At 33.8% G+C, this 26557-nt stretch overlaps 1 protein-coding gene and 1 long non-coding RNA gene across 5 annotated transcripts in view; one reads left to right on the top strand and one right to left on the bottom strand.

Annotated features, from left to right (window-relative positions):
• Nucleotides 1-22222, top strand: part of DNAJB14 (DnaJ heat shock protein family (Hsp40) member B14) — a 41714-nt gene extending 19492 nt beyond the window's left edge. The window contains exons 3-8 of one of the 3 annotated variants that reach the window (XR_015165711.1): nucleotides 59-204; nucleotides 7516-7701; nucleotides 9216-9310; nucleotides 10886-10995; nucleotides 11966-15770; nucleotides 17317-17888. Coding sequence is in view for 2 of the 3 variants with exons in the window: in XM_086406737.1 (XP_086262863.1) it covers nucleotides 59-204; nucleotides 7516-7701; nucleotides 9216-9310; nucleotides 10886-10995; nucleotides 11966-12138; nucleotides 17317-17441 (835 nt within the window). In the remaining variant the exon portion in view is untranslated. Of the gene's footprint in view, nucleotides 1-58; nucleotides 205-7515; nucleotides 7702-9215; nucleotides 9311-10885; nucleotides 10996-11965; nucleotides 15771-17316 lie in introns of all 3 variants that reach the window. The other 2 variants (XM_086406737.1, XM_086406739.1) reach the window with 2 other exon arrangements.
• On the bottom strand, nucleotides 1720-26516 carry LOC147371022 (uncharacterized). 2 transcript variants are annotated; one of them, XR_015165716.1, is made up of 3 exons: nucleotides 25528-26516; nucleotides 25152-25268; nucleotides 23855-23997 (listed from the first exon to the last, which is right to left on the bottom strand). It is a non-coding gene; the product is annotated as an uncharacterized LOC147371022 (long non-coding RNA). The 2 variants fall into 2 exon arrangements; XR_015165715.1 differs by lacking the exons at nucleotides 23855-23997; nucleotides 25152-25268 and adding an exon at nucleotides 1720-1930.
• Nucleotides 26517-26557: the final 41 nt, after the last annotated feature.

Raw genomic sequence — 26557 nt, 5'->3', positions numbered from 1 at the left:
AAGTATTACTCAAAGTTCTTCCTTGAAATTTACTTATAACACACTCTCTTGTTCACAGCATAAACAAATGTAAAAATTACTATGAAGTACTTGGAGTAACCAAAGATGCTGGTGATGAAGATTTGAAAAAAGCTTATAGAAAGCTTGCTTTGAAGTTTCATCCAGACAAAAACCATGCACCTGGAGCAACAGATGCTTTTAAAAGTAAAGTAAACCTTTTAAAGCAATTTTCTAAGCTCTTTTTAGAATTCACTTTATAGTATTTCAGATACTAAGTCCTACCTTTAGACTGGTGCATAAGCATTTTAGACTGGTGAGGACCAGCATAAGCATGGGTCCTCAAAATCCTTTAAAACTTAACTTGTTATACCAAGAGCCAAACAAATGCTGTTTGGCTTCACAAAAGCATCATGTCAGCTTTTGCAAATTTCAAAGTAACTTTTCTAGATACACAAGCATGCTTTCTTGTTTACCACACAAGTAGTGTGATGACTATGCATGAGCTTCTAGCATTTTACCAGCTGGATCTAAAGGAGTTAAAAGTAAAATATATTTTCTGTGAGTTTTTTAAATATTAGAGACTGTCTAGAATTGGAAAATTACTTAGAATCACTGTTTGTCCAGTGTTCTTCTATTTCTGTTAACTCCAGACAATTTTTTGCATTTTTCATATGTAGTTCTAACATGATTTTTTTTTCAAGAATGTTTGTTTCCTCTTAGCTACTATTCATTTTTCTTCATTTTCTTTATTACTTCAGTTTTATTTTGTCAATTTAGTAAACAAGTGTGAGAGAACTGATTTTATAATTTCATGTTTATTACAATTTATTCATAGGAGTTATTTTCTGGTTAATAAGAAAATGCTTAAGTTATTATTTGTTTTTGTGAATTTGGCATTCATAGAGCCAACGTATGATGTTTACGGTGAAATGCTGGGGTTTTGGAATAACAGAAAGGAGATACTAATTTTTTAAATTTTCCTAAAAAATAGATGACTCAATTGGTCACTCAACAAAATACCGTTAAAATTGTTTCCAGAATAGTTTTATTTCTTAAAGGAAGTTGCCAATCTGCATACATTTGGGGATTATTAATATAGTTCAATAAAAGCAGCTGCCAAAGTGGTACTGGTGAAATTAAGATATCACTGTGACAGTGAGAACCTTCTCTGATTGTTTCCTTAAATTAAAAGTAGCATATTGAAAGTACAGGAAAAGTTTCTTTACTCAAAAACACTAGCTTTTACCACATATTCCCCCCACAAAGGTAAAAAATTTTTTTTCACATTCAGAATTAAACTCATTTAATTTAAAATTTTTTGTGTTTGTAAGATGTTTAAAATGTTTGGCAGTGAAATATTTGCATGTCTGTGATCTGTTAGATGATTTCAGTATTAATTCTTCATTAATGCTAAGAACATGCTTCTTTCTCCCATTTCTGTATTGAAGTTGTGTTATTAATAGCATTATTGGTCTTAGAATAACAGTGAGTGGATCTACCAATATTTTTACAGCTTGTGTTGTGTTTTGAAGAGATGAGCAACATAAATGTCATCCCACACAGACACTCAGAGAAGTTTTACAAAGGTGATGCTACTTTGATGTGGTACATTTCAGAATCTAATGCTCTAATTTGCAAAACTAGAAACAATATTGATCAACATGCTGGGTGATGACTCATCTGTAGAGGAAAGGTGCACATTATTCAACACACAGGTTATTTGTAAATCAGAATGCCAGTTTATTAATTCCAAAGAGGATCATACTAGGGTGGTGGTTGATGAACCCATTTTTCATTGAGTAGAAACTACATAGAAAACGCAGATTGTTGGAACTTCCCTGGTGATCCAGTGGTTACGACTCTGTGCTTCCATTTCAAGGGGCATAGGTTCAATCCCTGGATGGGGAATCCTGCATGCCACATGGTGCAGCTATAAAGAAATAAAAGAAAACCCAGACTGTAAGCCACAGAAGATTGGTGAACAAAGGTAGTTAATTAGACAATATTACTGCTAGTGTGTCATCACAGAGAAGTGGCAAGTTTCCTTCATTCAAGTGGCAAGATCCTTCATAGGATCTTTTCATGACCTTCTGAATCATCTTATTTTCTCCTTAATCAATTGATCTTAACTTCTGTGTCTGGGATACCAAGCTATTTAGTCTAAATAAAGACTATAGTTTTTTGTTTGTATAAGAAGTAAGTATAGATTTATTGCTCTGTGATTGCTAAAATACTTTTTACAGAAGATGGAAACCGTTTTTTTTTTTTTAATTTCCTTCAAGAATAGAAAAAGAGACAATTAGTTAAGGAATGAGATTAGGTAGAAGATATATTTTCATTGTGTTTTGTAAAACTGTAAAAATAAAAGCTTACCAGCAAAGAGGGTAGATTAAATAAACTAAGGTCATATAGCTCTTTGTCGTTTAATTAGGTTTTTGAACTTCTCAAGGCAGGGAATATTTTATTTACATCTAGACAATAACTTGCATAATATGTATAAACATACCTTTAAAAATATTTGAAATATATCCCTTTCCTTCTCTCTGATGTGGATATTTTCAAAATATGCCCTGTCTGCATTTATCTTCAAAGACTCCAAGTATTTCGTAGACTGTTTGAATAATACATGTGCCTGGTGACATATGCATGAATCTGATTACAAAGGGCATTGATTAACTGTATGTTTGTTTGTTTGTTAAATAATAATGGATCAGATGCTACTGCCTATGTCAGGTTTTGTAGTTCAGTATTCTTTTTTTTCTTTCTTTTTGACTGTGCTAGGTCTTCATTGATACATGGGCTTTTCTCTAGTTGTGGCAAGCAGAAGCTACTCTCTAGTAATGTTGCATAGGCTTCTCATTGCGATGGCTTCTCCTGTTGCAGAGCCAGGCTCTAGGGCACATGAGCTTCAGTAGTTGTGGTTTCTGGGCTCTCGAGCACAGGCTCAGTAGTTGTGGCTCACGAGCTTAGTTGATCCGAGGCATGTGGTGGGATCTTCCTGGACCAGGGATTGAACCTGTGTCATCTGCATTGGCAGGTGGATTCTTTACCACTGAGCCACAAGAGAAGCCCCTCAGTATTCTTAACATCTAGACTGATTTTCTAAGAATAGAGAAGTCAGTCTACCTTGTGGGCTAAAGTTCTAGAGAAATACAAGAAGAAAATATGAGATATCCTCTTATTAAATGAATTTGTAATTTATGAAGAGGAGACAAATCTCACACAGAACATTTGGAATAATAGTAATATCTAGCATTCAACAAGCATTTTATAGTTTTTCATTCCCATTTTTAAAACTTTAATGCTATTAAAAATCTTCTGAAGTAAACAGGAACCAGTGTCATCCCTTTGCAAGTAAGAAAATGTGAATCTCAAAGAGATTAACTGATTTACCCAGGATCTCCCAGAAGACTGACTGTAATTAAAATTCAAAACATAGAATAAAGATATCCAAAGAAAAGCCAGATAGGTACAGTAGAGTTATAATCAGAGTAATTGGAGAAGCTTCCATATTATATGTGGAAATTATGTATTCTCAAGATGAGTGTGATTTCTTTGGTTAGAGAAGATGGCAAAAACTTGGGTATGAGAATGAGGGAAGTGATTTAAAAGTCAGTGAGGACTTCCACTTTCAGGAAGACTTTTCCCTGTTATTCACACTAAAGTACAACTGAAAATTAGTTATAAAACAAAACAAATATAAGTTACTCAACATAGTGTTGGAAATTCTAATCAGTGCATTTAGGTGAGAGAAAGAAATGAAAGGCCCATAAACTGTCCCTATTTGTGAATAACATGATCATGTATAAAATACCTAAGGAATGTACCAAAAAGAAAATCCTAGAACCAATAAGTGAATCCTGCAAGATTTCAGGGTGTAAGATAAACATAAAAAGATCGATTACTATTTAGTATATATCTGCATACTAATGTATACTATTTAGTATATTTCTTCATACTAACATGTAGACACTGAAATTTAAAAATGCATTACTATTTATAATCACACACACACAAGAAATATTTAGGTGTAAATTTAACAAAACTTGTTTAAGATTTGTATGCTGAAAACTATATAATATTAATGAAAGAAATCAGAGAGGATCTAAATAAATGGAATGATATATCATGTTCATAGATTCAAAGACACAGTAGTAAAGATGTCAAGACTTCCCAAGTTGATACACACATTTAATACACTTCCTGTCAAAATCTTAACAGACTTCTTTGTAGATGAAAGGAAGTTTATTCTGAAAGTCATATGGAAATACAAAGAACCTGAATAAATGATTCATTAAACGAGTAGGAGAAATAAGTGTACCTGATTTTAGGACTTACATTATAACTATGGTTAGCAAAATAGTATAGAATTGGCAGAAGAAGAGACACATAGATCAGTGGAACAGGATGGGAACCCATAGAGATATGACAGAAGTGCAAAATCAATTCAGTGGAGAAAAGATAGCCTTTTCAACAGAATAGTTTTGGAGCAACTGGACATTCATAGGCAAAACAAACAGCAAAATTTAACCTTGAAATAAGTCTCATGCTTTATATAAGAATGAGTTCAACATGAATCTTATAAAGTGTAAAACAGCACTTCAACTTTTAGCAAAAAATCATGGGAACAAATTTTTAGGATCTTAGGCTATGTAATGACTTCTTAAAACTTAACACTAGACAGTTTATAACACAAAAAGTAGATAAGTTGGACTTGATCAAAAAAATTTGTTTGCTTTGCAAAGATGCTGTGAAGTAGAAGAAAAGACAAGCAACAAGGAAGGAGAAAATATTTGCCAAGCACATACCTATCTGACAAAGGACTAGTGTCCATAATATATAAAGAACTCCCCCAAACTCCCAATTAAAATAGACAACCCTATTAGAAAATGGATATGAGACATGAAGAGACATCCTATTAAAGCTTATATACACATGGCAAGTATGCATGTGAAAAAGTTTTTAGCATCATTCATTAGCCATTAGAGATATTGCAAAGTAAGACCAAAATGAGATTCTACTGCACACCTATCAGAATGGTTAAAATAAAAAAAAGTAGGAACACCAAATACTGGTACAGATGCAGAGTAACTGGATCACTTACACATTGCTGATAGGTTATGAGATGACATAGTCACTCTGTAAAACAATTTGGCAGTTTCTCCCAAAACTAAGTATTTAACTAATAGACAACCCAGCAATTGCATTTCTAGGAATTTATCCTAGAAATAAAAATATATATTTACACACAAACTTATTCATGAATGTACATAGCAGTTTTATTTGTAATAACCAAAACCTAGAAACAACGCAGATGTTGTTCATTGGGTGATTAGTGAAACAGTGATACATCCATCCCATGGAGAACTAATCAGCAATAAAAGGAATGAATGACTTACATAACAGCTTGGATCAATCTCCAAAGAACTATACTGATTGAAAAAGGTCAATCTAGGAGATTTCATTCCATTTATATACTGTTATTCCATTGATTTAACATTCTTGTAATGTCAAAATTATAGAAATAGAGAAGACAAGTCAGTAGTTGTAGGCAGTTAAAAGGGAAAGGAGGAGAAGGAAGTAGATGTGGGTATAAAAGGGCAGCCTGAGATGGTGCTGGAAATGTTTTATATCCTGATTGTTATCAATGTCAGTATGCTTGATATAATAATTTTATAAGGTATTACCATGGGGGAAATTGGGTAATGGGTAGAAGAGTCTATCTATATTACTCTTTACAACTTCGTATGAATCTAAAGTTAACCTCAAAATAAACAGTGTAATTAAAGGAAAATTAATAAAGTGGACTGTATCTTTTTGTGAAGTAAACAACACTGGGATGGAAATGTATTTTGTGAGCTTTGAATACCAAAATGAATTTTGGTTTTAATTTTTAAGATAATAAAGAACTGAAAAAAAATCTTGATTATAGGTATAGCACAAGGTAAATAAATAGTAAATTAGTCACAGTAGATAGACTAAATTGTCTTACATATACAATTATGAATTATGACAATTTTTCACAAATGTCATCTAAAATATCATAGCATTTGGAAATTATTTTTATAGCAAAGCCTTAGAAGTAGAATTGAGTTGCCAATATATTAATAGTTTAAAAAGTAATAGTATTATGAACCTGAAATAGGTTCAGTGTATAGAGGTTAAGAATCCTAAAACTGTTATTAATACTGGAAGTACAACTTTGGCAGATATTGATAAGTATGCTTCTTTTTTGGGTATGTACCTTGGTGATGTTTGTAAGTACATTACTTGGATCTCTGATTATGCTTTCCCATTAGAGCAACATTATAAATGATTGCTATATTTCTGAGTCATAGATCTATTTGGAAATCTAAAGAAAGTTCTGGGCCATCTCCTCAAGATAAATGGACTATTCATCTAAATTTTCATTCCATAGTGTTCACAGATGACTGGAAAGCTATCTCTGAATCAGAAAAAAGTTCCAGAGTATCTGCATATAATTAATTTCAATGTGATATGTAGTCATCCAGAAACAACTATCTAATGAGCATCTATTTGCTTGTTCAGTACCTATGACAACCACCACATGGGATCCAGAAAGTATTTTTAAAATAATCCCATATGCAAGAGGCTTATGATCTAGTTTGAGAAGCAAGTTGTATTTGTGAAATGATTAGTTATTAGAAGTTTCAGAATAAGAATAGGGTAATTCCTGCTGTTAGATTAAAGCAGTACAGTTTTTGTAAATTACCTCAAGAAGACATTTTGGTAATTAATGTCCTCTTTTGGACATGGAAATGTGAGATAGGAAATCGAACTTTTTATGAATATCACAAAAGTAGCAAAGTAAGATAGGAAAACTAGAGACTATGTGGATTCATTTTTTTAAAAAATTCAGACTTTATGCTAGACCATGGAGATATTGCAATGAAACACACAGTTCCTACCTTCATGGAGTTGACAGTTTAAGAGAAATAAATTGTTCAGGATTAGAATGAAGAATACCTCACTCTGGGCTGGCGTGTGCAAAAAGAAGTTTTATGGTGTAGGTTGCAGAGAGTTCACTTACTATGCTAAAATAAATTTGATCTTGAACAAGTCTCCTAACCTTTTTGAAACTCGGGGACTTCATCTGTAAAGTGGGGATACTAATGGATAATATAATAAGATATTTGGGTTCAGAGCCTGGCAGTTTGTAGCTATTGCTGTTACTAGTGAGTGACTAGATTAGGATACTCAAAAAGGAAATCATAGCAGGCTATTAGGGGATAGAGCACAATAGTAAGAAAGCAAGATGGGCATTCCTTTATCTTCAACGCAGTAGGGAGACTGTACAGTATAAAAAATTATATTGGGAGATAATACATATAATTATAAGCAATGTATATAATACCTTTAAAAGAAATTGTTACTGTTGTATTTTTTTTTCTGATTAGCCTCAAGTCTTTTTTGTTGTTTGACAAGTAGCTTTTATATGGTACAGTCTTTTTTAATGTGAAAACTTTGCTTATCAATTTCTCATTACTTTTTCAGAGATTGGAAATGCTTATGCTGTTTTAAGCAATCCAGAAAAACGAAAGCAGTATGACCTCACAGGCAATGAAGAACAAGCATGTAATCAGCAGAACAATGGTAGATTTAATTTCCATCGAGGTTGTGAAGCTGATATAACTCCAGAAGATTTGTTTAATATATTCTTTGGTGGCGGATTTCCTTCAGGTATTTTAGTGTTAATTATAAATATTATATTTTATGAAGCTAGAGATCCTTATCACCAATTAGGCTATTTAGACACTTATGTACCTCCCTCTGAGATTTCTTACAGTATTATGGTCCTGTGATAGTTCTTCATAAAAATATGATAAAAATGTAGACTTATTAGCTTTATTGTAAGTCTGTATTTTTCCCAGAATATATTTTAATTTTAAAAAGATGTTCTATATTTTACATAAAGCTGAAAAAAGGATCTATAAGTAGGAAATCGAGTGGCAATGTCTTAGTTAAATGCTGTTACAACTATAGGAAGTAATCTGTCTATTGGAGGACTATTTGGCATGGGTTCTTTGAAGATCTTCATAGATATTTAATTAATAACATTATAGATATATTATGAATACATGTGGAGATATTTTCCATTGAAATATTAAAATGTCTGAATCATTGGTTCTATATAAAGTGGGTTTTAACACCTTACATTAAGATAGAAATAATTACTTGAACTAGGCTATCAAAGTAAAGTGCTATAGAAGTACTACTAAATAGACTTTTTAGTACAGCATATGTAGTATTGAGTTTTACTTACATTTACTGTGAGTTGCTTGTGTGGAAATTAATTTTTTTTAAGAGTAGCTTCTCTAAGGTGTTTAAAATTGTAGCTCTAGTTTTGTTTACCACAGTTTAAAAAGGTGCTGAGTTAAACATCCCATTCAAAATTAGGAGAGTCTTTATGAATGTAGCAGTATAATTTGGCCTGGTAGCACTGTCTGAATATTATTGAGAAACACTGTGGTCATTGATAAGGTATTTTGTAAAACATCCTTGAAAGAAAGAGGATATATAAAACAAATTAATGACTGAAAATATAACCTTGACATATTAGGATATGTAATTCCCTCTCATAGAAAAATTATTCAGACTAATAATTTTGACTAAAAATATGCTAGGAACAATTAGAAATCTTTCAGGAAATAGTGACTTTCTGATCGTTGATTTGCAGTTTTTTTGCTTGTCTTAACATAGTTTACTTTATCAGTGATAGCCCTTGCTCATTGGTCACCTTTTTTTGAAAACAGCTTGAATGTCATCAACAAGAAAATGTTGGAAAGTTGTGGTCCACCTGTATGATAGTTTATTATACAGCTGTTTTTTTTAATGAATGAAAGTAGTATCATTTGATTTCTAGAGATACTTATGATTCATTGATAAATGCAGAAGGCAGAGTTTCAGATTAATGATCCCAGATTTGTAAAATCAACCAACCACAACAAAAGTCCTGTTTGTATGCAGTATTAGAGAGGAATTCTTACTAAAGTTTTCATCAAGAAAGAGTTTCTCCTTTACTTTAAGGGAAACAAAGAAGAATCATTCTGGGTTTTGTCCACTTTTCATTTACAGGAGGGCAGTAAGAGTTCATTACTCAAATGTGCATTATTTTAGTAATTAAAAAAATTAAAATATAAAGGAAAATATAATATAACTTTCTCCCTAATTTAACCTTGCTTTTAATTTTCTAGGTAGTGTACATTCATTTTCAAATGGACGAGCTGGTTATAGCAATCAACATCAGCATCGACATAGTGGACATGAAAGAGAAGAAGAAAGAGGAGATGTATGTTTATGATATGATTAGAAATCAGAAAATGGCAAATTTCAGCTCAGGAAAAGGATAGAGTTGTCTGAAAACAGATCACGTTGTTTTAAAAGGAAGTAATGAGTTTTCTTTTGCCAGAGGTGTTCAGCATAGACTAGAGAATCCCCTAGGGATGATGGGGGACCAGGAGAAGAAGTCAGGGTGGCAGGTGGTTGGGCAATATGGCACCTTCACATTTGATATTCTATGATTCTAATGAAGATAAATCTCAAATGTTCATGTTCCTAAGGTAAATTCTTATTGTTGGGTCTAAAGAGTTTAGAATTAATACTGAAAAACTTAAATTAGAAGTAACTTTCCTTGTTCTAATACAGTTATACTTAATTGCATATAGCAGTTAAATTACACGAAAGAGAAAGGTAAATGGAAAGCGCTCTAGACTAGAAATTAAAAGGTCTGGGCCCCAGTTCTGCCGTTTTCATCAGTGTCTACGTTCCACCCTCAAATCCAAGGTAAAAATAGTTTTGCAACCTGCTGCATATTGATAGAGTATCTATGGAAAAGAAAAAAAAAAGAGGGAGACAGAGAACTTCCTCATCTATATAATGAGATCAGGTTATATCAGTTCAGTTCAGTTCAGTCCCTCAGTCGTGTCCAACTCTTTGTGACCGCATGGATTGCAGCACACCAGGCTTCCCTGTCCATCACCAGCTCCCAGGGCTTAGTCAAACTCATGTCCGTCGAGTCAGTGATGCCATCCAACTATCTCATCCTCTGTTCCCTTCTCCTCCCGCCTTCAGTCTTTCCCAGCATCAGGGTCTTTTCCAAGGAGCTGGTTCTTCACATCAGGTGGCCAAAGTATTGGAGTTTCAGCTTCAGCATCAGTCCTTCCAATGAATATTCAGGGTTGATTTCCTTTAGGATTAACTGGTTGGATCTCCTTGCAGTCCAAGGGACTCTGAAGAGTCTTCTCCAATACTACAGTTCAAAAGCATCAGTTTTTTGGTGCTCAGCTTTCTTTATAGCCCAACTCTCACATCCATACATGACTACTGGAAAAAGCATAGCTTTGACAAGACAGACATTTGTTGGCAAAGTAATGTCTCTGCTTTTTAATATGCTGTCTAGGTTGGTCATAGCTTTTCTTCCAAGGAAGAAAAAACAAAATGAAAACCACGATTATGGAAAACTAACCAAACTGATCACATGGACCACAGCTTTGTCTAATTCAATGAAACTATGAGCCATGCCATGTCGGGCCCCCCAAGATGGACGGGTCACGTGGAGAGTTCTGACAAAACGTGGTCCACTGGAGAAGGGAATGGCAAACCACTTCAGTACTCTTGCCTTGAGAACCCCATGAACAGGTTATATCAGTGTTTTCCAGAACAGTGTCAGGATCTCTAGGTGAAGCACCTAAAAAGTTGTATTATTAAGAATCATCCCAGGACGTTGGTTTGATCAGGCAGATTTGGAAGCACTGAATCAGATGATCTCAAATGTCATTTCTCCTCTAAAAATGTTTGACAACTGTTGGATTATTGACAACTACAGTTATATTGCAATTTGTTATTCTTTGATGATTTTTTACAGGGAGGTTTTTCTGTGTTTATCCAGCTGATGCCCATTATCGTATTGATCCTCGTATCATTATTAAGCCAGTTGATGGTCTCTAATCCTCCTTATTCCTTATATCCCAGATCGTAAGTAGCTAAGTGAAGTTTTACCCCCCAAAATTGTTGTTTTTTACTTAGATAACTTTAAAGGGCCCTGTGCACTTTTAAACTTTTAAATGACAAATCTTCTCTTACTTCATGTGTACCATTTAAAAATCTTTAATTTTAAAGATAGTTTACCTAAGCAGTAAGTTTGTGTTGTTAGTTTACATTTCTGTTCTATTGTGGATAAGGACAGAAGTGCTATATTTGAACTTGATAGCAATTTAATGTAATAGGTAATGGATTGACATCAAAGACAAAAACCTTCAGAAGACAAAAGTACTTTAAAGACAAGGTATGGGGAGGGAGGAGGGAGGAGGGTTCAGGATGGGGAACACATGTATACCTGTGGTGGATTCATTTTGATATATGGCAAAACCAATACAATATTGTAAAGTTAAAAAATAAAAATAAAAAAAAAAAGACAAGTAGAATTGTGATTGATGCTACATACATAGATTTGTGTCATTAAAGTGGAAATGATGTTACTCTTCTGTTTATAAAATATTGATTAAATAAAAGCAAATATTACTTTTTATGTATTTTTCCACAATATATTGTACTCTATAAGCGATCGGGACAAAGCAAATTTAATGCAGTATACATTCTAAAAAACTTTAGTATAATACAATGAAGATAAAGGAAACTTTGTAGAACCATATCACCAGTTCTTTTATAGTATTAAAATGATTGGTCTACAAATAATTTATTTCTTACAAATAAGATTTTTGCTAACTAAAAATTGAGAGAACTTATAAGAACATAATGTATTAAAATATGATTACTTTATCACATAAAAAAAGTAGCTTTAGGTAATTTGAAATTATATAAATACTTGATTACCAATAGTAATTTTTTTAATTATTTTTAATTGTTTTTGTTAGCTTGGTTTGTAGAAGCAAATCAGAATGTACAATTTTAATTAAAAAATAATGATCAAACATTTCTTTTACAGTGGATCAGGACAAACAATTAAAATGCAGACAGAAAACTTAGGTGTCATTTATTATGTCAACAAGGACTTTAAAAATGAATATAAAGGAATGTTACTACAAAAGGTAGAAAAGAGTGTGGAAGAAGATTATGTGACTAATATTCGAAATAATTGCTGGAAAGAAAGACAACAAAGTAAGTTTACATTTTAAATGTTTAACATTTAAAAACTTATTCAGAGTCTTGGAATTGATTACTGAAGATTTCTTTACTCAAAGGATGTTCTAAAATTGCCTGGCACCTACCCGGAGCCTGGTACTTAAGTGAGACAATGTGTTTTAACGTACTTGCGGCCTTATAACAATATTTGGCACGTGGCAAAGACAATGGTATTTGTGTTATTGTTGTTCTTAGTAACTATAGGTGGAATAAGTAGATAGTATCAAATTTCATTGTATTTAAGATGTTGATGGTTGTAACATGCATCATTATTTTATGACCACTAAGAAAGAAAGTCTTGGCATAAACAATGTCATCAGTTTTAATATACATCCTGTTTCAGAATTAACTTTGAAATTCTTCATTAATTTAGCTTCAACAGGTAGCACTGTTAGTGTACAATGAGTTTTGTTGACAATTCATTTTCCTTTACTTATTTTGTATGTAGAAAAGTTCTTGTGAACACTTAATTGTTTAGCATCTTCCAGCCTCAGCTTCCTTAATTTAGTTGTTTCTATAAAAAGATTGACCATAAGAATCTGCTGAAATGTTCCTTGTGAACTGTTCATTATAGTTTTTTGTCTGTTCCAAGTCATAAAGTAGATTATATAGTATAGACTTTGGAATTAAATAGACTGAAATTGAATCCTAGCTCTGAAATTTTTAGCTGAGTGAGTAGTAACAAATATTCTAACCTCATGTATAAGATGGATGATAATGATCAGTGGGAAGAGGAATAACTGTAGTTTATATAATACCTATTTTCTCAGTCATTGTCCCAAGCACTTGATGTATATTAACTTATTTAAAATCTACAACAACACTGTGAGGTTATTATACCCAATTTGCATGTGAGGAAACTGTGCCAAAGAGAGATTAATTAATAACTTGCCAAAGTCATTAAGGTAATCTGTGATTCAAAACCTATTTGCTTTCAGAATCTAGGCAGTGTGCTCTACAGTCTTCTCATTAATACCTAACTTTATGGGTTTGTTATGAAAATTAAATCAGGGAATAGCTAAAGTGTTTCATATGCAGTAAATACTCAGAAAATGGAAGCAGTTAACATTATCTCTTATCTACTAGGGAAAATTTGATAAAACATTACCTTTATATATTTCTCAGAGAGTTCTTATCTCTAGCCTTGGTTTCTTCTTCTATATTTTGATAATTAGAGTAGAAACCTCCTTGGTGTTTGAGTCTCTGAGTCTGTGAATCAGTATGTTCTCAGTGTAGAGAAGGTTACCTTAGTGGTTTTCAACTGGGAATGATTTGCTCCCACCTCCCAGTGGACATTTGATAATGTCTGGAAACTTTATGTGAATCAACATGGGGTTGGAGTAGAAGAGATTGCTTCTAGCACCTAAATGGGTTAAGGCCAGGGATGCTGCTGAAACATTCTGCAGTGCACAGGACAGCCTCCACAACAAAAATTATCTAGCCCTATATACCAGTTTTGTTGAGGTTGAGAAACTGTGCATTAGCCAAATGTCTTAAGAGAAGTATTTGCCAAATTTTATTTATTTAATTTTATTTCACTTAATTTTTTTATCTGTAGTACCTAGCACAATTGTTGGATGAATGAGTAATGGATTTGTATGAATGAATGACAGGGCTCTGGTGTCTCAGATGGTAAAGAATCTCCCTGCAATGTGGGAGACCCTGGGTTAGGATGATCCCCTGGAGAAGGGAATGGCAACCCACTCCAGTATTCTTGCCCGGAGAATTCCATGGACAGAGAAGCCTGGTGAGTTATAGTCCACAAGGTTGCAAAGAGTCAGACACAACTGAGCAACTAATACTCACACACACATGAATGAATGAAAGGCCTACCTATTTTGTGCTAAAAGAATGATGAGTACATTACATATATCACTTTCAAATACAAGTTCTAGTCCCCAGCCAAAACGGGTGATTTTTGAGTTTTGCATGCTTATATTCTATTAAATAATAGGGAAGTGACCGCATAAATAGAAAGGAAAGATAATTCACGTTTATGGATGAAAGTGTAATGTTATGTTTAAAGTGTTGGCTCTTGGAATCCCTTGCAAGATCCTGACTTCATCAACACAGTTACCTAGGCCAAGTTACTTAACCTCTCTAAATCTCAGTTATCTCATCATTAAAATATGGACCAGAACAGATAATATTTGTTAACACTTAGCATAATGCCTTGTACCCATATGTATTCTATATTACTGTTTGTTATAATTTTGTTTTACTCTTTCCCTAGCATGAGCCAAGTGGGTTTTTTTTTTGCATAATTTAATCTCTTAATAGTTCAACAAGATCACTTATCAGTTGGTTTCATGGACCCTTCAGTCCATCTTCTGTCCACTATACCACATTGTCTACAGCTGTATTGTACACATTTCCATGTGTCTTTCAAAGTTACTATCAGAAGTTTTAGCTAAATCTGTTTAATGTCATTATTTATAAAACAACTTGCTTGTGTTCAAAAATATCAATGAAACAAGACGAAGCTCTTAAAGACAAAGAGACATGACAACTGAATACAGTATGTGATCCTAAATTGAATCCTGGGTGGGAGGAAACCGTTATAAAGGATATCATTGGGACAACTGGTAAAATTTGAGTATGGACTATGTATTAGATAATAGTATTATGTCTAATAGTATTATGTCATTGTTAAATTTATGGATTTGAAAATTGTATTGTGGTTATGTAAGAGAATGCCCTTGTTCTTAGGAGAAACTTGCTGAAGTATTAGGAATGAAAGGTCATGATGCCTGTAACTTAACTCTCAAAAAGTTCTACAAAATAATCGCCACCACAACAGTAACAGCAGCCTTTACTGTAGAATGCTAAAGCAGATTTGACAGAATGTGAAAAATTAGTCAATCAAGGTCAAGGGCTTTAGAATGTTTATTGTGGTACTCTTTAACTTGTGTATATTTGAAATTTTTAAAATAAACTTCAGCAAATTCAGCCTCTTGATGAAAGTGAAAGTGGAGAGTGAAAAAGTTGGCTTAAAGCTCAACATTCAGAAAACGAAGATCATGGCATCTGGTCCCACCACTTCATGGCAAATAGATGGGGAAACAGTGGAAACAGTGTCAGACTTTATTTTTCTGGGCTCCAAAATCACTACAGATGGTGACTGCAGTCATGAAATTAAAAGACGCTTACTCCTTGGAAGGAAAGTTATGACCAACCTAGATAGCATATTCAAAAGCAGAGACATTACTTTGCCAACAAAGGTCCGTCTAGTCAAGGCTATGGTTTTTCCTGTGGTCATGTATGGATGTGAGAGTTGGACTGTGAAGAAGGCTGAGCGCCAAAGAATTGATGCTTTTGAACTGTGGTGTTGGAGAAGACTCTTGAGAGTCTCTTGGACTGCAAGGAGATCCAACCAGTCCATTCTGAAGGAGATCAGCCCTGGATTTGGAAGGAATGATGCTTCCTTCCAAAGGATTTCCATTTCTTTGGAAGGAATGATGCTAAAGCTGAAACTGCAGTACTTTGGCCACCTCATGCGAAGAGTTGACTCATTGGAAAAGACTCTGATGCTGGGAGGGACTGGGGGCAGGAGAAGAAGGGGACGACAGAGGATGAGATGGCTGGATGGCATCACTGACTCGATGAACGTGAGTCTGGGTGAACTCCGGGAGTTGGTGATGGACAGGGAGGCCTGGCGTGCTGCGATTCATGGGGTCACAGAGTCGGACACGACTGAGTGACTGATCTGATCTGATATATAGGTTAAAGGCTTGGATAGTCTTTCGCCAGCATTTTTCTGTTTTGAAGTCACTTCTAATACTGTCAGAAGTCTAGATTGGTTAAATGGGTGTTTTATAAAATACGAGCAGTAATCTGAGGTAATGGAAAGAATATTCGGCTAGGAGGTAAAGATTTGAATTGGCATCTAGATTCTGCCTTTACTAGCTCTATGAACTTTGGTTTATCTACCTCACGTGAAAAGAATCATCTGCAGATGGATTTTTTGCACAGAGTCGGACACTACTGAAGTGACATAGCAGCAGCGGCAGCACTTGTAAATAAAAGCAGTGGAATGATTTTGATTGATTGGTTAAATCCTGATTGATCATTTCTGAAGATTTTTACAAACAGAGTATACACTTATCTTTGAGTTTATTTTGAATATCGTCCTGATTGATGTCTTCTAATTTAGTCTCTGTTTTTGGTTACATCTTACCTAAACTGCTCCCACCCTTTAGAAGTGTTAATAGTGAAATGGCTGAGACTACCAGGAAAATGACAAGGAATAGGTTCCCTGAAGAATGTTTGATTTCTAGTCTATATTTCTTTACTAATGTTACCTACATATTGAAGGAAGGCTGAAAAGTACTTATTTGCTAAATACCACTACTCTGATTGTATAGTAAGGTTTTTTTGTGTGTGTGTGTTCCTTCAATAAGTTTAGTATATATGGTTTCTAGAAATTATTGGTTTATTTGGCTGTCCCAGATCTTAGTTGTAGCACTTGGATCTCTAGCTGTGGCATGAAAGGATCAAACCTGGGCCCCTGCATTAATTCAGATAAACTCAGAACAAGATTATAAATTTTTCTACTCAGACCTCAACATAATTAATCTGGAACTTTAGTAAAGGTCACAGCAAAAACAACCACTGACAGTATTGAATAGCATGTGATATCTTTGGGGAAAGAGATCCAGAGGATGCTTTAGAGCAGTTGTTTTTAAACCTTTGGGAACAGGAGTAGAGGAGGGAAAGGGTTGATAGGATACTATTCTTATTTCTTTTCCTGAGCAACTTGTATTTATTTTACGTGGTAAGATTCTACATGGCTTTTAGGTCTAATACTTGGATTTCTTTCAAAAAAGAAAACAGCTAATAAGAGACTTCCCTGGTGGTCCAGTGGCTGGGACTCTGAGCTCCTAATGCCGGGGTCCCCAGTTCAGTCCTTGGTCAGGAAATTAGATCCTACATGCAACAACTAAGAGTTCACATGCCAAAATTAAAGATTCCACATGCTACAGTGAAGGCTGGAGATTTTGTGTGCTGCAACTAAGACCTGGCCTAGCCAAATAAATTTAAAAACAAAAAACAGTTAATAGAAATATTTTGAAGGGCTTCTATGAAGCATCATGAGTTTAAACAACTAGTTGATCTAAATTATTTACTTAGCAAAATATTTTTGTTTGTTAACAGAAACAGATATGCAGTATGCAGCAAAAGTTTACCATGATGAACGACTCCGAAGGAAGGCAGAAGCCTTAAGCATGGACAACTGTAAAGAGTTGGAGCGGCTGACCAGTATTTATAAAGGAGGATGAATGGGAATTTTATTTATACCTTTTAGAGTACTTTCTATTTTTTCTGTAAGTTTAGTTTCATCATGAGAGCTAAAGAAAAAGATTTGATATTGAAAACTAAACTGAATAGTTGATCCTGAAATCTTGGACTGTTTATGACCTACTGGCTCCTTTAAATAGTAAGAAAATGAAAACTAAAATTATTATTTTAGTTATGCTTCTGTAATTATTTTTACTTTAAAAGCTTATATGATTCCTAACTAAAAATGTCTTGAGAAAGGATTATCATACCTGTAGCAATTTCTGGTTTTTAGATCCTCCATTTTTTTCCCTTGTCATGTAAATATTTATAGAATGATCATTTTGTGTATATACAGTTTATTGCCTTTTTATTTAAATTCTTTTGGGTTTAACTCCATGAGACACTTTAGTTTAAATTGATGGAATAAATGTTTTATGACAAAATTACATTTTTCTTGTCAGATGTCAAATGTGTGGAGTTTACAATGAAACTTTATCAAAAAGAGAAGAAAAAAAACAGAAGCTGTTTAACTTGTGTAAAATCTTGTAGCATTATCAGCTTAGATAAAATTGATATTTTTAATATTGCCATTATATTCTAAAGTATATATTGAGATAAATGAACTGGTGTAAAGTATCATTTTGCTATTTATTTAGTTTATGAATTGCTAAGCCATGCATAGAAATGAAATGCTATACTGATAGATTTTAAAGAAAATATGAGGAAATGGCTATATAAATATTAACCAAAAAGGGTCTTCAGCAGTAAATTGCAGTTACATCATTTGCAATTCCAATAACTAAAAGGCCCCCACATGTTCATATGTACGTCTTTGAAGGCTGCTAAAATTTATGAAGAAAAGGACCTACCTGTTTTACCCCTTGCCCCGTGGAAATCTGCAGTTTCTTCTTAGTGATCATTTAAGCAGGATCCAAAAGTAAATGGGTTCTTACTATTGTCTAAGTAATAAGAAAAATTACTACTAAAATGAAGCTTGTGCCTTTTAACCTGATTGCCAACTGTTAAACATATACGTAGATTACAGCACACTTACTTGATCAGAGCATGATCTGTTTGGCCATACGCACAGTGAACAGAAATATAGCAGCAGGTAGAATAGTGATTTATAGCAGGTTATCTTTACAAAATTTGAGCTCAGATTTATTCACCATTAAGTAATTCAGTTAATCCTATAGGAATAAGCTCCTTACAGTTACATCCAAAAATGTAAATTAGAAAAATTGAAGTTTTTGGTGCCTATATATGAGATATGAAGCTATTTGATTTCTAGTCTTCTATGTTTTAACAAGTTGTAGTATTTTAATGATTTTGCTTTCATACTCATTTAACAGAACATAAACACATCTTTGGTTTTTTTCTGTGTGTGGGAGAATGCTGGTTAGAGCGTGGTGTTCTTTTATTTAAAGTTTTTTTCCTGAGTATAATTTATATAGCATATGTTGAATAGAACTTCTGAAATGACCATTCTTTTTTAAATGTTCTCTTATCAATAGAAATGCCTTGATTGAATTAGTCGTTTAACTAAACAAGATACTGTCCTAGAAAAACTGGACAGCTTAACCAACTTTCTTTAGAAATGTAACCTTAAAAAAAAAAAAAATAGCATGCCTAAAAGAAAATATAATCTAAAATGTTTTCTTCAGCCTATAGAATGAGTTTCTTAAAAAAATAAAGTAATAGCATTCTAATTAACTGAAAGTTTATATGCACCAAAAAACTTATAAAAATTTAAATGAAAAAATTCCATCCATTAATTTTCTGGTTTTAATGGGAAATTTACACTATTGTGATTCATGTTTATGTGAATTGAACTCTTGTTGACTGATTGTTTTTCCCTTAATCCTGATTTTAAAGGAACAGGTGAAGTTAATCATGTTAAGTGAAGTTATATATTACAAAGTCATACATGGCTTTTGGACAGTATTATATTTCAGTTGCATTACAGCAAATTTCATAAAATGTGTTTGATAAACTGTTCAAATGACTTTGGTAAAGGACTGATCGAGTGCCTGACAATTTAAGCTACATGTAAAGTATGCAAGTAAAGAGTAAGTCCTTAATGTCACCTATGTCATGATGTAAAGGCCCGTCCAAGTAAGTGTCTTAGAATCTTGGGTTAATTCTACAAAGTAAAATGACCTAATCTGTTTGTTTGTTTCTGTAATCAAAGTATAGTTGATTTTCAGTGTCAGCTATCTTAAAACATAAGATTATCACTTTTTCTGCTCTTCTAACAAAAATCCCAATGTTTAGCCATCGTATTTTTAGCTACCTGAGCTCTCCAATTTAATGTGATAACTTGTCCTCTTTATTCTAATCATTGCCTAAATGCTCTCAGTCTTTGAATATTGCTTTACTAGCTTCTCTGACTGGTATTTTAGAAGTTTGGAAGCAATTATATTAATGCTTTACATTTTTATCCCTTTTAAACACACACACAGACATCAGTGTTCTTGCAGGAATTTGGGGGAAAGTAAAATAGTACCTTTTCTCCTCTTTTGATTTTTTTGTTTCCCGATAGATGTTAGTCCTTTGTAAGTTTTGGAATTTATTGTGAGCAAATCTGAGAATTTAATTCTTGACAATGAGAAATAATAAGTGAAACTATGTTTTGGGAACAGACTGCATTTGAATGTTTAAATAAGTATTTGTTTCGTAATCATTCCATTCTTATTTATGATCTACAAAGATTTGGTAGAGAAAAGTAAATCCTTAAGGTACATGTGTGCCAGTACATTAGGCCTCTCTGCTTGTATGTCACCTCAGGTTTTATTGGTAAGAACAGGAAGATAGAATTCCAGCTCTTTATGTTAATTGCACTTTAATGCTTAAGTGTTCTTCCTGTTGTATCTTTAGTTACACTAGTATGTAAAATAGATCCTGAGAGAAATGATTAACCTCTTGACTTCCCTTTGTTGATCTGTAGAATTTTTAAATGCAGGTGTTATTTAACAGATGTGACATGTTAATATTACTTAATAATTCATTCAACAGATTTCATTTAAAAACTCCCACCTGTGTAAAGGCAGTGAAATATTCCATGATGTTGGCCTGAGGACCAATAAGCCGTCTTTTAGTTAAGTAAGAATTATGTCAAAAGACCAAAAGATTCAAAAGGAGAATTTGTGCACTTACTTAGCTTCTCCATATGAAGCTTGTGTTCAGTATTACTATACTGTTGTCTGTCTTCATACTGAGTAACCAACTGAAAGGGCATTTATAATCTTTTTTTTTTTAAACAAAACCTTCTGAAAATGAATAATAGATCTTAATTTTAATCTGTACTAGATAGCTGAAAGACTTTATCTCTTGGCCACATTGGACTACTGCTTAAAGTTTGTTAAATTCTCTATATAGTCTCATAATAACGTCATAGTTTCTGGGTATTTTTTTTTTTTTTAATTTTTAAAGAAAAAGTGCATAGAATGAGCATCTTCAAGAACTCTTGTACATCCCTTTGATCATCTGGCAGGCAATACAGTCCTCGAATTCAGGCTTCCTTTCTGGTTTTATTACTATTAAATAGACAGTTTCATATAAATGGAAACATTTTCCCTCAAAACACTAGTTCAGAACATATTCCTTATATTAAGGATTATGTAACCACATCTTTTGTAAATTCCTTGTGTGTAACTTTCCTGTTGGTATGTAATTTCTTTTCATTTAATTTTATTATCTGCTGGTTTTGGGGCCAATAGATTTGTGAATATTCTCTGGATGTGTCCATGTATAGGTGTATATATATAGATAAATATATATATATAAATATATTTTCCAGCTAATACCTCAAATGTGTGATTGTTTAATATATACCACACTATATTTGCACAGTGCAGGGCTTCCATTAGCAGTGGATTTTCTTATTTCTAAATTTGAAAATCAGTCCATAGAATTTCATTGGTGCGAGTTCTTTTTATTGATCTTTTCCATATTTTAACAGAGATTCCTACTATAAGGCCCATACTTCAAATATAATTGTATTTTCTATAGCAGTCTGGAAATATGTAAGGGGTAAGAAGTGTTTTTTGCAATGTTTTAGTAAGTTTTCATTAAAAATTGGGATTATTGATTGCGAAACTGTCTGGTAATGCATAACAGATGACATCTGGCATGAATGTGAATGTCTCATTCACTTCAGTACAGGAGTTGGGAGATTCTAATCTGATATTCTACTTTGCCATTTAATAGTACCACTAAAATAATAGATTTTTCAGTGACATTGGAGTATTTTAAGCATCGATTTTAAAATGAATTGTTTTGGATTCTGGATGGATGACTGTATCAGTGAAAAGAAAGAAACTCACACATAAATGGTATTTTTGTAATTTATTTGTATTAAGAAATGCTTCTTACCTTTTTTGTTTTTTTCAGTTTTTGGATTGCTACATAAGACTTTTCTTTCCATATAAAGCTTAGATCATGTGTTTTTTTAAAAGCTGCAGGTAATTTTCAAGGTGTGATGGAATTTTAATGGAAGCCTTGTATAAGTTAAATGAAGTGAAATTGGTAAAGATCTTATTTGTCTATAGTGCATTCAAAATTATACAGTTAGATTTAAAAATGAAATGTCTGAGTTGTAAAATATTTAATGTTGTATCAGACTTACATAAAATGAAATTTTCTGTGTGAGAACTCTGTTAAAGAAAATACATTTGATTTTTAATGAATGTTCTGCTGAATGATTTATGATGAATTTTTGTCTTTCAGTCTTTGCAGTTTATCTCAATATATGAATAAAAAGGTCTGTTCTCACTGTAAAGGATTTGTTCTTATCATGTTTTATATTCTTACTATGACTTTTCTTTCATTCATTCAACCAACCAACAAACGTATGCATATTTGCTATGACCTGGGAAGTAATGTGGAAATTAATCACTGAACAAGACCAAAATCTTCATGAAGTTTACATCTAGCAAGGGAAATAAATGTCAAGTAAATAACTACTTATGATAAATGCTATAAAGAAAATTACAAGGTACAATGAAAGCATGTATCTAGAAAACTTTGGGAGGTTAGGGAAGTTTTCTCTGAGAAAGTGAGTTTAAGCTGAAACCCATAAGATAAGATAAGTCAGAGTGAGGTGAATGCTGGATAAGTATTTCAGGCAGAGTGTGCTAAGTAGATAAGGTCATAGAAACTTTACAGAAGTGAAAACAAACTTGTAAGATTATGACCTAGGGACCGAGACCAGGTTAGAGAATTAAGGGCCAAATCCCATGAGGCTATATATATATATATATAGATATATCTATCTATCTATATATATATATATATCTATATATACACACACACACACACACACACACACACACACACATACATATATATATATATAGTTCATCTAAATTTAGTTCATCTAAATTTGAGGTTATGTCAGGCAGGAAAGATGGCAGGGGTGTGTAAGATGTTGACAAGTGAGTAATTTCACTATTAGATGTAAGCCAGAGATCAAGGGAATTAGTGATTTCTGAAGTGACTGGTGTGTGACAACAATGGGTGAGAGTACAGTAGAGAAAGTTATTGTATAGATCTTAAATTGTATTTTCCATGGGCTAAATTCCAAGCCACAGGCAGAATCAAAATTTATAAGACATTTTACAACTCAGCCAGTGTAAGTTATAAAATTTTTATTTTTGTATGTTGGAGAATCAGCAAGCCTCTCCTTCCCATTTGAGTTTGCATACCAGCTAGAATTTTTACACAGACAGTGGAACCAACCTAAATTCAGATGATTGTTTATTTTTTGATAGGAAACCAAAATTTTTTTAAAAAGTGAGAATTAAAAAATTTTTTTAAAGCTGTATTCAACAGCTGAGAGAAATTTAAGCTCAAGAGAAGCAAAAACAAAGGCTCTGATATAACAAAGTCAGAGCATGTGTATATTTGTTAACTATATAATGTACTATTATGCAAAATAGCAAATTTGTATAATGAGATAAAAATTTTATGTGCATAGGCATGCATACAATGTCTGTTTCTTTCTGAACCTCAGCAATCATCTGTTACATCCCACTTTGGAGAACTGGCATATCGTGCTGATAATCTTTTAGGTCAGTAAATATTTCCCTTAGTCCTGGACCAACAGCAGTGTTATTGATGGGTAAATGCAAACACATCAGTCTGAGTACATAAGGAGCTCTACCGACGTGCCATAATTTAGAAACCACCATGCTTGGAAATTAAAAATCTTACTAGATTTTTCAATTGGCAGACGTTAGTGATGGTATTTGGTATCTGAAGATCTTGGAAAGCTGTGCTCTCCCTTTTTGCCACTCAAGAGGAAGAAAAAAATCAGCAATGTTTTCCAGGTCAACTACTATGTAATAATGTTATTAAGATGGATAATTTTGTTAAAATGAAAAGTAATGCTTCCAGAAATTAGAAGTCTTGGTAGAGTTCATATTTTTATTTGACTCCAAACTTAGGGGCAAATGAAGGGGAGAAACAGTGGGGAAATGAGAAATGAGTTTTAGTCAGGGTCAAGACTAATGACTTCTCGTAATGACTTTCATTCTGCAAATGTTGAATGCATACCTACAGAGTGCAAGAAACAAGCATTGTAAGAAACTGAAAAAAAAATTGAAACCATGACCCCTCCTAGACTTTATGGTCTCATTGGATAAGCAAATTAAAGCTATGATACATAATTATGCACAAATAAGTATCAGTTGTTCTTGGTAATATATAGGAACATTCAAGAGAATATGATGGATGAGAAGGTGTTATAAGGAAACAAGATTTAAATAGCTAAGGTAGAAAATAAAGGGGTTTAGAACACGTCACCCTGAAATATGCCACAGCAAATGCATGAAAGGCTCTCTGACCTCCCACCTTCACTTAAAGGCTTGTCATAAAACTTCCCATGGGAAATGTGCCCTCCTTCTACCAGGAAGAGAAGAACATTCTTATCACCAGAGATGGGACTGACACTGATATGGACCTATATAAACAAACCTACTAAAATAACCCTTATCTTCCACTAGTTTATTCCATGTTTAATAGTCACTGTCATACAATTTACTGCTCTTAGCCTAAGCCCCTTGTTTTGTCTCATCCTCACAAGTTTATTGTTCTTTGTGTAAAATGGCATATCAATTTTTGGGCCTAACCAAGTTTTGGAACTTCCATTTTTCTTCTGAAGACTCTCATGTACATGTAAAAGTAGTAAATGCATTTCTATGTTTTGCTCCTGTCAATCTGTCTGTCAATTTCACTGTTAGCCCAGCCACAAAATCTAATAAGGTATAAGGAAGTTTTTCCTCTCCTACAGGAGAAATAAACATTTCAGATTTAGGAATTTCCACAACTGCCTGGGATAATAGCCATTTTGATGGAAGGGTGAGATAATCAATTTGGCTGAAAAATAGGATTCACATTAGATTGCATTTACAAGTAAAATGATTAAAGACTATCAACTATTGTCTGCAGTGGTATGTAACTAAAGATTTGTTTGGTCAGCAATAATGTACATTGTTTTAGAAACATTTAACTGGGCTTCCTTAAATGGCTACTGATACAAGTCTTGCTGAATAAGGGTTGAATGAAGAGCTGAAAAAATATAAATGTAAAAAATCATTGTTAAGTGAGAAAAGGACATGAGAAAGGAAAGAGAAAACATGATACCTGACAGAATCATGGAACCAACAAGGACATAGATCAGGAAACAGGTTTACTGGAGTTTTTAGTACCTTTGGGTTAGAACTGACAGAAGTATGTAGAAATATCCAATATCCAACCAGCAGCTGAAAATATGAACCTCGAACTCAGAGGAAAGGTGCAGATTTAGGAATCACATTCTCAGGATACTGTGGAAAGAAAAACAGCAGAAGAATTGAAGACAAGCTTTAAGAGTAAGGAGATTGGGTGAGAAACTAAAATAAGTGCGGTGTTCCAGAGGCTAAGAAATCAACGGAAAAGGAAGTGGTCTTAAATGATGTCAGTTGCTATGGAACTGTCAAGTTCTCTTATAATGACAAGGAGATCATTTTTAACAGCTAGGTGCTTTGTAACTTACCATTTCATCCTCCTAAGGGTAACTAGCAAATTAGTATCTTTCCACCATACCTTGGTCTATAGCTGGTTCCTTTTGCACTTCTATCTTCAGGGATCCCTTGGATTTCAAGGAGCTCAAATCAGTCAATCCATCAACCCTAAATTTTCACTGGAAGGGTTGACGCTGATGCTGAAGCTCCAATACTTTGGCCACCTGATGCGAAGGTGACATTAGAAAAGACTTGATGCTGGGAAAGACTGAAGGCAGAAGGAGAAGGGGACGACAGATGAGATGGTTGGATGGCATCACAGACTCGATGGACAGGAGTTTGAGCAAGTTCTGGGAATTGGTGAAGGACAGGGAAGCCTGGCGTGCTGAAGTCCATGGGGTCGCAAAGACTCGGATAGGACTAAGCAACTGAACTGAACTTGATGACCTGTGGAAAAGAAGTTCCCCTAGAACTCATTTTCCTACCACTTACTGTAGGTTTTCCTTCAATGTGCAAACAAGCAATGCACCAAAAAAAAAAAAATTATAGACAGTCCTTAAAAGTACGGTCGTCTAAACAAAGAGCCAATGAAAGAAAGTTGCTCCATGTCTGCATATGTAAAAGCTTGATGTACACACAAAGGAGATCTCCAGAAAGCTCAAGGATCCTTGATTCAATCCAGACAAGTCACAGTACGAGGGTAGCTCCCACGGGAAGCGAAAGGATTATTAAATTGCTATCAGAGACCGACGGACCTGGGGCTTGCTGTTCAGTATGTAACACCACCCCCTTTAAATTTATTCATCTACAAGAAGAGGTTTTAAGATAACGGACCCTAAGAAAAAAATAATGAAATTTATGCACCCTCCCCAAACAAATACGTTTTCTTGCTTGCGTTTTCTGGGAAATCTTCAGGGTTCCGCGTTCTCAAAGCAAAGCAAGCTCTACTCAAGTGCAGAGGTCTGGGACAGCCGGAACTCCGCACGGCCGCAAAAAGCACCCGCGTTGAGTGGGCCGGGGCTTATCGCGCAAATGCGCGCTCCCTTGTCGAAGTACCGCCCCGGAAATCCCGAGTCACCCAGCGTCGGAGTCTTGGGAAGTGCTTCCGGGAG

Source organism: Bos grunniens, chromosome 6 (genome assembly GCF_055505025.1).
Source record: "Bos grunniens cultivar Pamir isolate PY7600 chromosome 6, Bosgru_T2T1.0, whole genome shotgun sequence".
NCBI lineage: Eukaryota > Metazoa > Chordata > Mammalia > Artiodactyla > Bovidae > Bos > Bos grunniens.
Note: the sequence above shows the minus strand (reverse complement) of the source record. Positions and strands in the feature narration are given on the sequence as shown.